This window comes from Rhinatrema bivittatum, chromosome 13 (assembly GCF_901001135.1).
Source record: "Rhinatrema bivittatum chromosome 13, aRhiBiv1.1, whole genome shotgun sequence".
NCBI lineage: Eukaryota > Metazoa > Chordata > Amphibia > Gymnophiona > Rhinatrematidae > Rhinatrema > Rhinatrema bivittatum.
In genome coordinates this window covers 17,557,044-17,574,275 of record NC_042627.1, presented here as the reverse complement: position 1 = coordinate 17,574,275, position 17,232 = coordinate 17,557,044, and the positions used below count along the sequence as shown (strand labels likewise).

The following is a 17,232-nucleotide window of genomic DNA, read 5'->3' as shown; positions in this document are numbered from 1 at the left end:
GGTAGAGCCCTTGCACGTTTTGTGGTTTTTTTTTTTGGGGGGGGGGGGGGGGTCCTCACAGTCAAGCATCTGAATTGTTGGTGTCCTTTGATCCCAGTGTATTGGACATGGCAATTACCAAATTCTGTCTAATTAGCTAGCAGACTGTGTACCGTAGTGTTACTTGCTTGGCTGCTTTACAGATTACAGACTCTAGTCAAGTCTCAAGTGAGAGCCATGGTGACTTCAGTGGCTCATCTCATAGTCATTTCCATTGAAGACATTTGAAAAGCTACTTGGTCGTCTCTGTACACCTTAACGTTCCACTACAGGATGCTCCAAGAAGACAGTAACTTAGGGCAATCAGTTTTCTGCAGTAATCTACTCTTCATTTGGAGGGTTTGGGTTGGCTTTAAGTGCTTCTGCATGTCAGCTCTCAGCTTGGGACTCCCCACACATAATAGCCAATTCATGCTTGCTTGTCAACTGAGAAAGGGTTCTTTGTAGTCAGTAGGAATAATTAGCTATTCTTAATACCCACTCGTCTCCCTGGAGAGTCAACTACTTTGCTAAAGCTTTGGAAGAGACTCCCAAGGGAGCATGCATGTATGGGAACCTCCAGCACATACTCATTTATGAAGATGTTTCAGCTATCAACGCAGTAAAGTCTTTACTGAGTTTTACCTTCAATTTTTGACAGATTTTCATGTCAAGAATGATCAAGTACAAGTTTGAAAAGATATATGCCCTTCGGGAGTGCAGTGGAGATCCAGATACAGTCTTTGTGGCTGCTCTAGTCCCCTTGTGAAAGCCAATTGCTTGTGGCAGGATCGTGAAGCAAAGTCTTTATCCCCCCTCACTCCTTCTGTGTACTTTCATGCATGCAATAACCGGGGCTGGTACTACAAACTGAGCATCAGTACTGGGCAACAACTTCTGGGGGTAGCAGAGCAATTAAAAAAAAAAACAACAGGTCTTGACAGTCACACAGCCTCGAAGAACTGTCAGCACTTGAAATTACTTCATTTTCCGATGTATCTGTATAAAATTATAGAGCCAAGTGCTGCTTTTCATCATGGCTTTGTTTGTGGTTTTTAAGCTGTTTGACTTGCTATGTGTGTATACCCTCAGCTGCTCGCCTTGACTTTTCTGCTGTTAGAAGAGGCTTAGTGAGCAAGGTTAACTTCCCGTGGACAAGCTGCTAATTCATGGACTCTTCTTTTCCTTCAGCTAGCCACAGCCTTTGGTGTTAGAAGTGTTTAATAAACTCTAATGCTTCTCCTACTCAGTCTCTCCTTTCTCTTTTAATACCCCCCATAATCTTTTCTTTTGTTACACTCCCTAACTCCAGAAACCTGAATTGTTTCCTTCAGTTATACCCCCTGTTAAATGTAAACCGATCCGATATGGTTATTTACTATGAAGGTCGGTATAAAAAACTGATAAATAAATAAATAAATTTTCTAGGAGATTTGATGCATTTCAGTGTATCCCCCTGCGGCTGGTTTTTACAGTAGTCTTGTAAAAGAACAATCTTGCTTGTTGCTGCTGAAAAACTTGGCAACCCTGGAGAAGGGTACAAGGGGGGAGCCCAGAGTAGGTGGGGCAGACACGAGGGAGAAGCAGGGAAGGGATGGAGGAGAGGGGCAGAGTGGGAGTAATGAGAAGGGGGTGGAAAGGAACAGAGAAAAATGATTTAAGGAGAGGGAATGGCAAATAGGGCACCAAGGGACAAGAACAGGAGGGTGGGAAGAGGGGAGGGATAGAGGAGTTGTCATGAGACAGATTGAAAGCTGGAAGGGAGCAAAAAACCAGAAAGGGAGGGCTGGAATGGCAGAATAAAAATAAATCAGATGCAAAGTAGTGATGGATGGAAGAAGCAGAGAAAAGAGACTGAGACATTACATGGGAGAGCAGGTGGAAAAAAAAATAACTGAGTTCCCTCCCTGAGCAGTTATGTCTGAGATCACGCAGTAAAACATTTTAAAAAGCTTTAAAGACATTTGTTTAAAATAGCTTTTGAGGTTAATTAGCAGCATAACAAAACAAAACAAAATCTGAACTTATGGCAGGTTTCTATTTTGTTTACCATTAAGTATTGTTTTAATATATTTTGTTGTATTTAATATTTTCATTTGTCATCCACTACGAACTATTGGATGTAGCAGCTAAACAATCACTTTGGTTTGGGGGTTTTTTTTTTTTTAAAATAAATATGGAAAGAGAAACAAAGGATTCAAGAGGTGCCAGAAAACGATTGTTGTATTTGATAATTTTGTATATGCTTTTGAGTTGTATTTGTGTATATTTATATCATATTGAATAGTTGGAATTGTGAACAATAAATTATGAAAGCAGAGGCCAAAACAGTATGTTGTGGGGGGGAGGGCAAAAAATCTTTTATTTTCAATTTAAGTATCTGATTATGTGGCATTGGAAAGCTAATTCTTTTTAAATATGTTTTTTAATTCTAGCTATCATACCTGATACCTGCCATTGGCAATGTTCTACTCTTTCTAGCTGTATTTCCTGTAATTTGGGATGAGCAGTGTTGTGTACACTGTAAAGCTTGTTTTCCTCCTCCCCCCTCCCAGTCTCCTTGAATTACATAATCCAAACTTAAGTCTGTCTGAATGTGCATTGTAGAGTTTCTTCTTAAGTCAGGCAAGACCCAGATACCAAGTTGTAAGGGGGCAGTAAAATCACATTCTTCATTTCTATTCCTTTTCTCTGGCGCCTCCTCGCTTCTTACTGATGCTCTCCTCTATTCCTCACCTCCATCTTTGGGTAGCCATGGATCAGGCTGGGCCATGCTTACAGTCTGTGAAGTTGCTTTCTTCCATTTGGATGCATTTCCAGAATAGGTGGAAGAGGCATGGCCATGTTATAATAGGGGACTATAAGGATATAACAGCTAAGTGCCTGTGTGACTGCTCATTGTACCTTTGAGGAGCTGAGCAGGTCTGTTAGTGGTGATGAAGATATCAGCAGCTAAGGGAGAGGGATAGGAGGATTAAGCACCAGCAGTACCTGTTTGGGAGATGGGGAGGCAGCTTGACTGTTGGCCCTAACCTTAACACCTGCCTCTTATAGAAAATACTGTATTGTGCTCCAGCTCCTCCCAGTATGCCTCACTGTTGACAATGTCTTAATGTGTTGCCCTAAGGCAGTGGTATTCACTCGGTCCTTGAAGGCTGCTAACAGGTTAGGTTTTCAAGATATCCCTATTGAATACATCAGACTTGCATACAGACTGCCTCTATTATATAAAATCCAAGTCAAGTACATTCATTAGGGGTATCCTGAAAATCTGACCTGTTTGTGGTCTAGGAGTAAATACCACTGCCCAAATGTGCTTCACTTCCTTCTGGGTTTTTTTCTGCATGCTTCTCTACTGTACTCTGTCTCCTGCAAGTACACTTCCCATAGGGCTTGGCTCTGTCTCTGCTGGCATTTACTTATGGATAAGTTGACATGCTCTGCCTTCAGATGCATTAATTTGTTGTATTACTACATAAGAATAGAGCCTGAATGTTTAGGCAATGGCCATGCTAGTGTTGGGGGTCTTGTAGTTAGAGATGGAGCTAGGTGTGAACTGAATAAGATATCTTACATGCTTATCTATCCAGAAGGATGGAGTATAAAGAAGGAAAATTATAACCAGTCTTGGATAAGGAAGGACAGCCTATAGTGGTGCAGACTGTATGGTTGGTAGTGTCAACAGGAATAACTGGGCAAATTGGAAAGGATCACTCTTTTTCTTACATATTCTGTGAACAGTTAGACTAAGACTAGGCAAACTCCTTTTAAGTGACTAGATCACAGAGTTCTTAAAACAGTAAGCTATTAGGTTATTTTTTTCATGTTAGTTTCTTAGAATTGTTTTTCCTCTTGCCCTTATAGCTTGAGCCACATGGTCAATGCCTATGCTCTGGCTAAATGAATTGTTACTGGTTATGTTAGCGTGGTGATACAAATGTACTTTTTTGCCCCTCTTCTAGAGTTACATGCTTCACAACTCAACAGAGCACATACAGTTGTTCGACTTGATGAGAAAGATGCTAGAATATGACCCATCAGTGAGGATCACGCTTCAAGAGGCTGCAACACATCCATTTTTCAATGGTCTCTCTCCAGAGGAGAGGATGCTATTTAGTCGAAGCTCCAGTCGTGATCTAAGCAGATGACAGGTGCCTTTTGGAACTGATATTTCAAGTCACTGGGTACTATCACTGGCAGGATTTGGAAGGAGCTGTCTATATGTATCAGTGTATGGACTTGGTCAAGTCTAACCTCCGAAGTAAGGGAGTGGTACTACCTAATTGTACACCCCCTACTGAATGGGAGGTGGTCCTGATGTACTACTGCACTCGGATAGAGAAAGATATGGCCACCTTTTGGAAAGGGATTCATAAAGAGCACAGCTTGTCTTACAGGATATTTATATATTGTACAATTTAAAATAAAGTGTTTCTTATTGTTTTACATATACTGAAATGTTTTATTGTACGAACAGGTGTGCACTGCATGGAATTTGAAGCAGGAACAAAGGCACCAATAATTGTATATGTATAACTAAAGGGCTGTAAGACTCCAGCCTTGCACTGAAACTACATGACAAAGGCTAATGTTGGGCAGAGTCTTCCACCATCCTGGAACATGGTTGTGGTGTCACTTACTGTAAATTTGCAAGCAAAAATTTCCATTTACAAAATGTAAAGTTAAGATGGCAGAAGGAAAAACCAGCTGCTGGATCTGTTTTTATTACAAGTTTAAAACTTCACATACACTTCCCAAGAGAGAATGTTTAATACATCTGTGTCCAGGTAACTGCACTGGATAAAGGCAGGTTGGGTTTCCTTAGCCCACTTAGTAATGGGAAAATTCACAGCTATAAGAATTTAGCTAAAGCTTTAAAACATTCTAGAGACCCACTGCAGGATATTCCGCTTAGAACTGTAACAGACTGAGTTTAATTACACTGGAGTCTCAAGACAGCATCTGTCATTTTTAACTTGCACAGGAATTTAAAATCCTCTATAGAAAAATTGAAATCTGACTTTTTTTCTTTAGTATTAAGTTATTATTGGAAAGCCTCACCAGTGATTGCTGAAGAAATCAGAAACACTGTTAAAGGAAATAAGCAGTAACTTGGATTTGACATAATCGATGAGTGCCATAAAGAATAATGGCAGGGCATGCAGTAGGCCACTCCTCCACCTCCGAACCTGGAGGTTGAGAATGAATGCACACAAAACAGAGTTGTTCTCGTTAAGACACCAGTAAAAATAAACACACAAAGCCAAAAAATGCCTTTATTTTGGCAGCACTGGATTTGATTCTCAGATGCTGTCAGATATCCGTATTCAAAGAGAAGTCACTATTGGAGGATCTTTCCAAACACAAAGGCAGGTGGGGGCATTGAGGAAAGCTACTTCACTCTGTTTAAAATGTCCTCCCCCACAGGACTGTTCCAGAGCAGCCAAGGAGCTGGATGGGATGGTAAAATGCTATGGTTCATAGCAATGAACTCCCTCCACCCCCAATACCATTATGCACATGATCCGTCAGTGATATAAATTACAAAAGAGCAGACAGGTCCAGTAGGATTTCACATGTGAATCCTTGCTGCAAGAATAACTCTGGTCCAAGGAGGGAAAAAAAGCATTTTTGAAAGGAACACAAGCATTTGTAATTATATTTAGCTAACTACATATCGCCCACTTTCCTTAGCTTTTAGAGCCAGATGTAACATGTATTTTTTCCTCCACAGACAGAAAAGAGGAAAAGCCTTTTAGTATATCTGACTCTTCATGCCATAAAACTGATATACTGCAAGACTACAGGCCATAGATTTTTTTTATTTTTTTTATTTCAAATCAAACTGTAAAGATGACTTTGTTTTGTCTCCCATCTTCTTAATGGCTCCATCAGTCATAGTATACCTACTGTACAAACCCTCTCAGTGAAGAAAAATTGGTTCATATGAAATAGCCTATCCCACCCCACTGCGCAGGGGCAAATAACGCTAATGGGTAGAGGCTTCTAAATCCATGCTTGATGACCTATTTCCCCAAAAGGAGGAGAGGCCCTGTACATAGGGGCCTTTATTTTAAAGATAGCCAAAGCCTGTAAATTCCCCCTCTTTCCACCAGCCAGCATCACTATAAATGAAATCTGGTATTGCTACGAAAGAAGCAGGCACAGGAGGGGAGAGAGAGACCCCTTTCCCTCTTTAAACCACTGTGCAGGACAAAGAGCAGCTGCTACCGCTCGACAGAAAGTGTCTGCTGTTCACGTTCTCGCACAGGATGCTCAGAGCAGCTCCTGTACAGGAGCGTCAGAGAGAAAGTGGTGGCACGGATCTCTCAAAAGAACTATGGGCTGCTTGGTTTAAATAACATTACACTAAAGTTCACCCATGGTAGCAAGCTGAAAGTGCCGATAAAAATTGAGTTTTATGGTTAGCGAGGAGACCTTGATGGTAAAATGTCCTCCTGGCTTTTGAACTGGATTGCAATGAGCTCTTTGAGATGGAACAATCATGTGGTTTCAGTAGGTCTGTTAAAGCTGTTTGTATGACGACTATAACATTTAAAAAAAAAAAAAAAATCCATGAGCTGCCAACACAAGAGATGAAAAGATGCATGGATGTATTAATTTCTTTATGGAGATGTGTGCAAGTTCTATCACTGTCCTGTACTTTTCAGTGACTAGAAAGGACCCTACAGCCTAATAGCTTTCTCCAGCTGTGTGTCTTAGGTAAGCCTGTCCCATCATTTCTCATGGCCTCTTTTCCTTGCATATCATCAAACTTGGTGATCATAGTTATGATGACATTTGCTGTGTATCTGATGGCAGGAGAACCTAGTGGTATTGCAGGGAGAAGGAACTCATACAGCATGCCTGCTCTAAAAAAAATAAACCACTATAGAAGAGAGAATAGGAATACTACCTCTGTAGACTAAACAGACTTCCACGCCGTTCTAAAGACATTCCAGAATTGCACATGAAGAACCCATGAGTATATCCTCGTGCATCAAAAAGGTGGTAGGGCAAAGTAGAGTTGTTTATTCTGGAAAACAGACTGTGGAAAAGGGGTAGTTCATGATGCTATTAGCTCTCCTACATGTCAGTTATGAAAGACCCATCTCTTCTTACTGTAAGCACATGCATGGACCAGTTGCTGCTTACAAGCCTCATTTGCTATTTCTTTCAGAGCAGCAGGCCTGAGATCGCACTGTTTCTGCCCAGATACTTCCAGATCAGATGCTGCTGGCCCACAGCCTAAACAGGGCAGCCAGTCTGGATTCTGTTTTGAATAAAGACATTTTATTTCATGAGACCCTGAATATAAAGTTTATGTAGGGGGCCTTCATTTTTATTTTATTTTTCCTAAGAATTTCAAGGCTATTAAAAAACAAAAAAAACTTTTCCACTCATTTATCTCCTCTTTGTTATAACAGTCATTTTCCCCACTGATTTTCTGGTTATAACTGCCATTCCCAGGAAGAATAAAATAAAAACTGCAACCAAAAGGTCCCTACGTTTGTTGTTCTGGCATAGTTGACTGTGCACCAGGGCCACCTCCTCTGACCTGAGAGAGTAACGTTATTCCAATCTGCCTTGAGGTGAGAGCAGTGGAGCCCTTGGAGTTGTGCTTTGGTGTGTGTTTTACAATCAGACTCCTGTTCTGTACTCTGGCTCCAGTTGCTGTTCTCCACTTTATTTGATTTTACTATGGGTAGGCTGAAGCTGCAATAGAGACAAGTGGTGTACTTCTGCTGCTGTTCTAACAGAGCACGCCAGGTAGGAAACTTCTGGCAATGTATTCCAGATCATGACTGTTACCTTGATCTTTTCAAGAGCAATTCACTGAACACCTAAGGAGAGCTTTTCTAAAACTATGGTCAAGGCTCACATTTACTCCAGGGAAACTCTAGAATGACCCGCACCAATACCTGCACACAGGAAAGAAGAAATTCCTTTGAGGTTACAGATCAGAAAGAGGTACTGCCTATTAATTTTATTTTCTTAACACTATCTTTTACGGCATCTTGGTAACAGAAGAGACATGTGGCTCCTGAATGCAGCACAATTCAGACAAGTCATTTATCAGCCTCTTTGAAGAGTGACAGCAGCCAGGGGCTTTGTTGTAAAGCAGGTAATAGTGGTAAGGAGAGAAATTCAGCTAATCAGATCATCCCAGCTTATTTCAATTTACTGCTGCCTCACAGAGTAGCAGCAAATCAGAGCATCGCAGTACTGTTCTTCCTCATGTCAATTTTTTATATCTTTAAAAAAAAATTAATATCACAAGTAAATTCAGTAGGTACTTTATGCCAACTTAAGAGATGTAGCAAGGAACATGTCTAATGGTACCTAAGACATCTGCTGTGAGTCTGATAACCAGCAGAATTAAGTTTGCAGTTATTTCACCCATCCCATACAAGAAAGCATTTGTCCTACTACTCGTATTAGATTGCAGGTACCACTACAATGAACTGGTGGCACTAAGCAAGGAACCAGTTGTCATCAAGGACAGTGGGGCATTACTTCAGAGCAGTTATCGAAGGCTCAGGCCAAATCCAAAGTTGCCAGTACAGGAAAGAAACTCACCCTAAACTATTTGATTGTACCACTGCAGCATGCATCCAGCATTGTCAAGGGTCTCTTTGTGCACTCTTAAGGCTCAAGGATTGTGAAGCTGAGAGTTATATACCCTTTTCATACAAGAGAGGCACTCATGGTGACAGCAGTACTCTAGAAAAACCATGTAAGCATGCAAACAGAAACCCCCTTTTCTCCTTATAATCACCAAAATCTTATTTGCAAGCAGATGATTATTTTTTTTTTAATACTTCTGCTATAATTCAACTAAATGATAAGCCCTCTTACAGCATGAGGGTCTTAGACTTAAGGTACAAGAGGCATCACACCCCCCAATTGCCTGGCCCCCATACCATGATTTATAAATTGTAAACAGTATGTCCAAACTCAGAGATTTAGTTCTCTCTTCAGATTTGCAGGCATTAAACTGGGGCTTCCTCTCAGCCAGGCTTGCAACTTAAGGTTTCAGAAAACAAACCTAAAACTATCCCTTTAACTTGTATTCATGTCAAAGATTCCCAGAAGTGAAAGGTCACACAAATTGTAGGTAATAACTTTTTATTGGATTAATTCAAAACATCTGCAACTAGCTAGCTCTCAAAAGCTAATCACAAATGTATTGTTAGTCCAATAAAAAAAAGCTTGCCAGCCTTTATTTCTATACATTTAAGTGAACTAACCCAGCAGCCATACTACACATAAATGTACAGAATTTCTACCCATGGATCCCATACTGCAGGCTGATGATGATTTTACCGGGGAAGAGCAGCAACCGGGCATATGTCTGGTCACTGCCTGCTAAATTTCACTAGAAGCATGAAAATTTCAGGTTTTATGCTATCCTGAAACCCAGTCACAAAACCTACTTTGTAAGTAATAGATGGAGAAAGGTGTTCTCAAAAGAGATAAATACTGTATAGCTGGAGCCAAGTGCCAAATAATACAGAGAAAAGAAAGCTAAAAGAATATGAAATCTATGGGTAATAAGACAATACTGCTGCAGATGAGGACCACACACAACCATGCCCCCCACAAGAGCATGAAACCATTCTACCCTACAGTAACTCATTGGCTTATCGCCCTGGTCACGGGTTTTAATGGACTGTCTAAACATCTCTGAATTAACATTAAGCACACTTACTTTCCAAAGATCTCTTTTCAGTGCAAGCATTTGTATAGCAGAATAATTTCCTTTTCTCAACGCTACTTGTCTGTCACTCAGCAAACAGAACATAATTAATAGCAAATGAATGCCAGCTAGCAGTCTTTAGTGAGCAACCCTTAATTCTGCATAGAAAACAAGCAACTGCTGAGAATGCTTTACAAGAAAAGTGGTAATTCACAGCTCTGAATGAACAGCACATGCCAGGAAGGATCACAAGCAAGTAAAACCCAAGTCAAAGCTCCGAGTAGCAAGCAATAGCTTAAAATGGAGGATTGCAGTGCATGGCCGTCGGCTACTCTTTTACTCAATTAGCAAGATCTTTCCATTAACTGGTTTCTTAATAGACCACCTGAAGCTCTTGTGATCTCCAGCAAAGTAATGTACATCAGGGGGACAGATAAGGGTTACATAACATCCACAAGACTTTTTTTTTTTTTAATCAAAACTATAAAACAGTAAACTAATATGAAAAGGAAAATTAGTTCTCACCTGCTAATTTTTGTTCCTGTAGTACCACAGATCACTTTAGACTCCTGGATTTTGCCTCCCTTCCAGCAGATGGAGACAGAGAAAGTTTTACTGACACTGCTACTTAACCACATGTGCCACCTGCAGTTCCCTCAGTATTATTCTATACCCAAAATGTCAAAAATATCCAAACTTTCTAAACTTAAACTATGAAAATATAGTCTGCTATAAAAAAAAACAGAATGAGCGGGTTCTGGACTGATCTGTGGTACTACAGGAACGAAAATTAGCAGGTAAGAACCAATTGTCCTTTCCCTGTATGTACCCAGATCAGTCCAGCCACCTGGGATGTACCAAAGCTCCCTACTCAGAGTGGGACCTGAAGAGTCCCGCTCACAGAACACTTTCGCCAAAAGTTGGGGAGCCCTTATCTCCCACATCCAGACGATAGTGACTAGCAAGAGTATGTAGTGATTTCCAAGTCGCTGCTCTGCAAATCTCCTGTGGAAAAACAAGTTGAGCCTCTGTCCACGAGGCCGCTTGAGAACACTTAAAATGAGCACACAATCCATCCGGAACTGGACGACCACAAATAATGTAAGTGGAACCAATAGCCTCCTTAAGCCAATGAGCAATAGTAGCCTTAGAAGCCTAAAAACCCCTCTTCGGGCCACTCCATAGAACAAAAAGGTGGTCTGACCTGAAGTCATTCATCACTTTGAGATACCTCAGCAAATCTCTTCTTACATCTAACAACTTGAGCTCCCTTGCATGAGGCGCACACATGTCCACTGTAGGAAAGGCTGGAAGCTCCACTGTCTGATTGCTGTGAAAAGCAGACACCACTTTTGGCAAAAAGACCCCCTGAATCCAAAATTTGAAGAAATGGGTCACGCCATAACAGAGTCTGCAACTCCAAAATTCTCCTAGCCAAACATATGGGCACCAGAAAACCAACCTTAAGTGTCAAGTCCTTCAGCATCGCTCGCCAGAGTGGTTCAAAAGGAGCCTCACATAAACCCCTGAGGACAAGATTAAGATTCCAGGATGGACAAAGACGCCAAAGCGGAGGATGAAAATTCTTTGCCCTGTAAGGAACTGAATAACATCTGAGTGTGCAGAAATAGAGGACTCATCTATCTTGCCATGAAGATAACCTAGTGTTGCCACTTGAACTTTAAGACAGCTGGAGAGACAAGCCTTTGGCAAATCCTTCTTGCAGGAAGGACAAAATGTCAGTGACTGAAGACCTGAGAGAATGAATGCCTTTCGTAGAGCACCAGGAATCAAACACCTTCCATACTCTTACATAGGAATTATTAGTAAATCTTCTCCTGACTTGCAACAACATAGTAATGACCGCCTCTGGATAACCTCTATGTCTCAAATACCACCTCTCAAAAGCCATGCTGCTAGACAAAAGTGAGCAGTCTGGTCGGAAAACATGGGTCCCTGACACAGAAGACCCTTCAGATGACAAAACCGAATTGGCCCGTCCACAGCCAAGTTGACCAGATCCACGAACAATGGATGCCACAGCCATTCTGGAGCCACCAAACCACTTCTTCCTGATGCTTTTCTATGCAACGCAACACTTTGCCCATGAGTGGCCAGGGAGGAAAGAAAGTAGGACCCCCATGGCCAATGCAGAACCAGAGTATCGATGCCCTCGACCTCATGCTCTCGCCTCAGACTGAAAAAGCGAAAGGCCTTTGCATTCAGATGAGTCGCCATTAAGTTCATAGGGGGAGAGCCCCACCACTCGCAAATCAGCTGCATTGTGGACTCCGACGATTCCCGCTCGCCTGGATCCAGCACCATCCCACTCAAGTATCCGCTTGAACATTTTCGACCCTGGCTATGTGGGATGCTGCTATCCACTCCAGGTGCTGCTCTGCCCAAAGAATTAACTCTTATGCTTCCCAGCTAATGCTTGACTTTTGGTTCTGCCCCGACGATTGATAAAAGCCACATCATTGCATTGTCCAAGAGAACCCCACCGACCGGCCTCTCACCAATGGTGCAAATTCCTGCAAGGCTAAGTGAACCGCTCTGGTCTCTAGCCTGTTGATAGACCACGCAGACTCTTTCACAAACCAGCCACTCTGAGCTAACTGGTGTTGACACACTGCTTCCCAACCAGAGAGACTTTCAACGGTAGTAATTACCACTCAATCCAGAACTTCGAGGTACACACCCTGAATGAGATTGGAAGTTAGAAGCCACCAAGAAAGGCTCTCCTGTGCGACGTCCTTGAGTGGCAATGGGAGCTGAAACTCCTCCAAAACCGGATTCCATCGAGCCAAAAGTGCCCTCTGCAATGGTCTCATGTGAGCAAAGGTCCACAGCACTAACTCCAGAGTTGAAGCCATAGAGCCCAAAACTTGCAACTAATCCCATACTTTGGGCACCTGCAACAACTGCTGAATCTGCCCCTGCAGCTTCAGAACACGCTCCTCTGAGAGGCACACTTTGCCAACTAGAATGTTGAACCAAGTCCCCAGAAACTCCAGGGACTGCTTCGGTAACAGGTGACTCTTCACCACATTCACTACCCAACCTAGTGGCTGGAGGATGTGAAGAACCTTTTGAACAGACTAGTGACAAGGAACCTCCGACTTTGCCCTGATAAGCCAGTCGTCCAGATACGGATGCACCAAAATTCCTTCTTTCCGGAGCGCTGCTGCCACCACCACCATCACCTTGGACTTGAAATTGAAAATGTTGCCCCAGAATCATGAATCGCAGAAAATGCTGCGAGAATGGGGATGTGCAGATAGGCCTCTGTAAGATTCAGAGATGCCAGAAACTCTTCCTTGTGAACTGCTGCAATCACTGACCTTCCATCCGAAAACACAGAAATTTTAGAGCTCCATTTACTTTCTTTAAATCTAAAATCTGTCAGGAAAGTCCCTTCCTTCTTCAGATGCACAAAGTAAATGGAATATCTTCCCCTGTGAACCTCTTCGCGGGGAACTAGAATCACTGCTTCTAGGCAGCGCAGCTGGTCCAGCATCTCTCAAACCGCTACTTGTTTGCCCAAGGAACCGCATCGGGAAACTAGAAACAAAAAACAAATCGCGGATGGGACAAGCAAATTCTAAAGTGTAGCCATCCTTTACCACACTGAGAACTCACTGGTCCTGAGTAATTCTGGCCCACTCGTAAAACCGCAACAGGCGACCTCCTATACCAGGAATGATGGAGTGGACCAGCCTTGTACCATTGCGAAGACTTAAGTCTGGAATCACCCCAAAAGGATGGATTCCAGGACTGTCCCCAAAGGGGAAACTGCTTTGAGGCCCAGCCACCACTCTTGGAGGACGAGTCTTATCTACTTGAAAATAGGAACACATCTGAAAAAACCTCTTGGCTTTAAGGCTTATCCTCCGGCAACCTAAGGACCTTATTATCTCCTTTATCAACTGCTCAAGGTCCTCACTAAATAAGAATCAATCCTTGAAAGGCAGTGAACCTAGTTGCGCCTTGGAGGAGACATCTGCTGCCCAGTTACACAACCAAAGCAACCTTCTGGCGGAAACCACAGATGCCATAATCTGAGAGGAGGTATGAACCAAATCATACAGAGCATCTGTTCTGTAAGCCACTGCCGCCTCAACTCTCTCAGCCCTGTCTGCTTCCTCGCCCGAGTTGGGCAGGCCTTCTTGCATCTGCTGGACCCAACAGACAAGCACGTTGCATAAAACTGGTACAAATAGCTGCACGCAAACCCAGAGTCGAAACCTCAAAAATCATCTTGAGGTGTACCTCCACCTTGCAATCCTAAACGTCCTTTATGCCACGGAGCCTACCAAAGGGATAGTCGTCCTCTTAGTGACCGCCAAAATCGCAGCATCAATTTTAGGGAACAGTTCCAGCGCCTGCTCCGGTAATGGATAAAGCTTCACCATGGCTCTTCCCACCTTTAATCCAGAAGCGGGGAATCTCTATTCTGCTTCTACCAGCTTCTTTACTGACTTGTGATACAGGAAGGCTGTCGGGAGAACCCCCATCCCATCCAGGACCAGATCTTCCCCCGCCAAATAAGGATCCTCCTGGGGGATCTTAAACCCCAGGGCCTGAAAAGCCAACGGTAGCAAGGTATCAAGCTCTTCTCTTCTAAAAAGAGAAACTACATTTGGGTCATCCCCTTCAGGAACAGGGACTAACGGATCATCATTTTGATCCGCACTTCCAGCCACCGGGTCCATCGGATCTATGGAAACATCAGGGTCCGGAACCTCGCCTGACTCATCGGACCCATCTTCCCCTGGGTCAGAACCCAAGGGGTGACGCAGCAACCTCTACACTGGAGAAACGCATTATCTCCCAGAGCCAATCTGTTTCGGGCCTACTGTAATCCTCTCAGATAGCTCAGCCAGCCGGGACCATGAATCCCTAGCTGCATAAGCTGCTTCCTACCTGGCCAGATAAGCCTCATGCAACAGCACAAAATCTGTAGAGAAAGGCCTAAAATCCCCATACCCCGCAGGGAAGGAGCTAGAATTCAGCAGCATATCTTCCTCATCAAAATGCTCCTGATCGCGGCTGGAAATCAAACGGACTGGAGCCAAGAACAGGGGAGCCTCCCCTTCCCCGGCAGTGCAGGAACGGCTGACAGCGAATCTAAGATGTCCGCTGTCCCCGCGCTCCTCGGAAAGGGATCAGCACCTCTGAGAGGGCTCCGGAGCAAAGCCGAAACAAGAGTGGTGGGGGACTTCCGATGCTGCTTCGTGGGAAGGGAACAAGCTGATGAACCCTCGGAGCACCCAACACACAGCCCGAGCCGACTAAGCCACGACCCTGTCGAGCCGCAACTCATTGTATCCAGATAGAAGCTGCTTGCCCTGAAGCCAAACAAAAAAGCCAGATAAAAAAATTAAGCTACTTCAGCCAAGGAGGAAGCCGCCTGCACAGCAGAGCCCTGCACCTGCCTTCAGATCCTTGCCTTTTGTATTTCTCTTTTTTTGTTTTTAAAACTTTACTCAGCACCCAAACTGAGGCAAACAGTCTAAAAAGAAAAAAAAGACTGCCTCAGAAACAAAGGGATATTTGGAGCCTGCAGCAGCCTAAGCGACCTTTGAAGGGGAGGGATCTGGACCACCAGATTTACACCCCACAGGCACACAGTACGAGCACACACAAGGGATCACCAACCCCCGGCTTGTCCGCCTCAACCAGACAGGGAAGAACCCACTAGGATTAAAAAAAAAACAAACCCCAGGAGGAAGGCTCAAAAAGGAAAAGATTGCCCAGACTGCAATTGCAGGTTTTACACCCATCTACCATCTGCTGGAGACAGAGAAATACTGAGGAACTGCAGGTGGCACATGTGGTTAAGTAGCAGTGTCAGTAAAACTCTCGCTCGCTCTATCTGCTGGACGGGAGGCAAAACCCAGGAGTCTGGACTGATCTGGGTATGTACAGGGAACCATTTACTCTGGTTTTAGGGGAGGCATTTGACGAGAAACAACATGTCATGCCTGTCAACGTCTCAACAAACAAACCAAAAGTGGGCACCTGTGCTATAGCATCACTAAACGAAAAGTGCTTCTCCCCCACTTTCAATAAAAAGGACAGCAGGAGCCTCCCGTCCTATCTTTGGACGCCTGCTGTAAACATTGCCCTCCGCCCACCAAGAGCATCCACTGTCTGAGCACACTAGACAGGGGAAGCCATCCTTTCATATTTGAAGGACTGGCTTTATCAGTTCCTACACAAAACAGCACAAAAAAAACAAAACCCAATGGAAAACATTGGGCAGCACTGTCTGCACATTAAAGCGTGCAATTTCTTCTGTTTGAAATAACTCAGTGGATCTTCACATCTGTAAGGCCTCAAAGTGCAGCACTTTGGTTCCTTATATAACATGGTCATGCAACTGTCTTGTAAGTTTGCCTTCTTGATCGCTCTCCTCACCCTTTTGCTCTGGGCCTTCTCTGGTTCTAAGTTGAATGCAATGGAATGACAAACTTGCAACCAAATGGGGAATGGTAGTTGATTCCCACTTCCTGAAAGACTTTCTGAGGGATTCCAATATCAGACAGATACACCCTCCCCGCTCGCTCCCCCAGGGGCAAGGGTAAGCCCAGCTCTAAGGACCATTTGGCATCAATGCCTTGCTGCAGTTCATTCATGGGTGGGTCAATGCTAAGCACTGGTGCTCGGTTACGACTGGCCCATTCCACTGCTGCTTTATACCAGGGCTGGTCTCGCACAAAGGCATTTTCATGGCAGTCCAGGCAGTTAATTACTAAGTCCACAGGTGAGTCGGGCAAATCTGCAACAAAGAATACACAGTTCAGTTAGCTACCACTTTCAGACACGAAGTGGGTGGCTTTGTCTGCTCTAACAGAGCATGTACACTCACAAATGGAGCAACGCTATTGGATCAATTAGAGTGCATGGTAATAAAATAAAGCCAGACAAATGGAGGGAGAAAGAATGTCACAATATTGAATTCCAACACGAAACTGTATAGTCTGGTTTGCCCAAGAACCCACCTAGTACCTGTGCAGTGCGCAGCGGAAAAGCACAAGAGTGTCTGCGTGCTGGTATTATAGGGCTGTAAACAATGACAAGGGGGTACATGGTCAGTCTGCTTTTATCTCTTTATTTAGATTTATATTCGGTCTTTCAGCCACTTCAAAGTGGATTAGCTTCAGGCACTGTATGGAAGCTGATTTTCTGTGGGTTATAGAAAAGCATACACTGGTCCAATAAAACATCTCTCAACCTACAAAGGATCTGGAAAATAACCTCTCAAAAAACCCCCTTTCAACAGCAGCAGCCGATCGGGACCCCTGGTTTTCTGAACATTCCAAGCCCTCTTATTCTATGTGCAGTGGGCTCAGAGGTGGGAGAGCTTTGAGCTGAATTTGGGAAAGTGATCCACAAATGAGATCGATTGACTGAATAAAATAATCAGTTCCAAAATAATGCATACAAGCTGTAAAATTTGGGAAGGCTTTTATAATCAGCAAATATTTGCTCTCAGTGATGATGCTTAA

General features: G+C 43.5%; 2 protein-coding genes across 5 annotated transcripts in view; one reads left to right on the top strand and one right to left on the bottom strand.

Moving 5' to 3' along the window:
- CLK3 (CDC like kinase 3) overlaps positions 1-4,468 on the top strand; it is a 61,192-nt gene extending 56,724 nt beyond the window's left edge. For all 3 annotated transcript variants that reach the window (XM_029574488.1, XM_029574489.1, XM_029574487.1), the window contains one exon: positions 3,981-4,468. In XM_029574488.1, coding sequence (XP_029430348.1) covers positions 3,981-4,166 — 186 coding nt within the window. In that variant the 3' untranslated portion in view covers positions 4,167-4,468. The remainder of the gene's footprint in view (positions 1-3,980) is intronic.
- Positions 4,469-7,990: 3,522 nt separating this feature from the next.
- Positions 7,991-17,232, bottom strand: part of EDC3 (enhancer of mRNA decapping 3) — a 93,140-nt gene continuing 83,898 nt past the window's right edge. For both annotated transcript variants that reach the window (XM_029574484.1, XM_029574485.1), the window contains exon 7: positions 7,991-16,502. In XM_029574484.1, the coding sequence (XP_029430344.1) occupies positions 16,168-16,502 (335 nt within the window). In that variant the 3' untranslated portion in view covers positions 7,991-16,167. The remainder of the gene's footprint in view (positions 16,503-17,232) is intronic.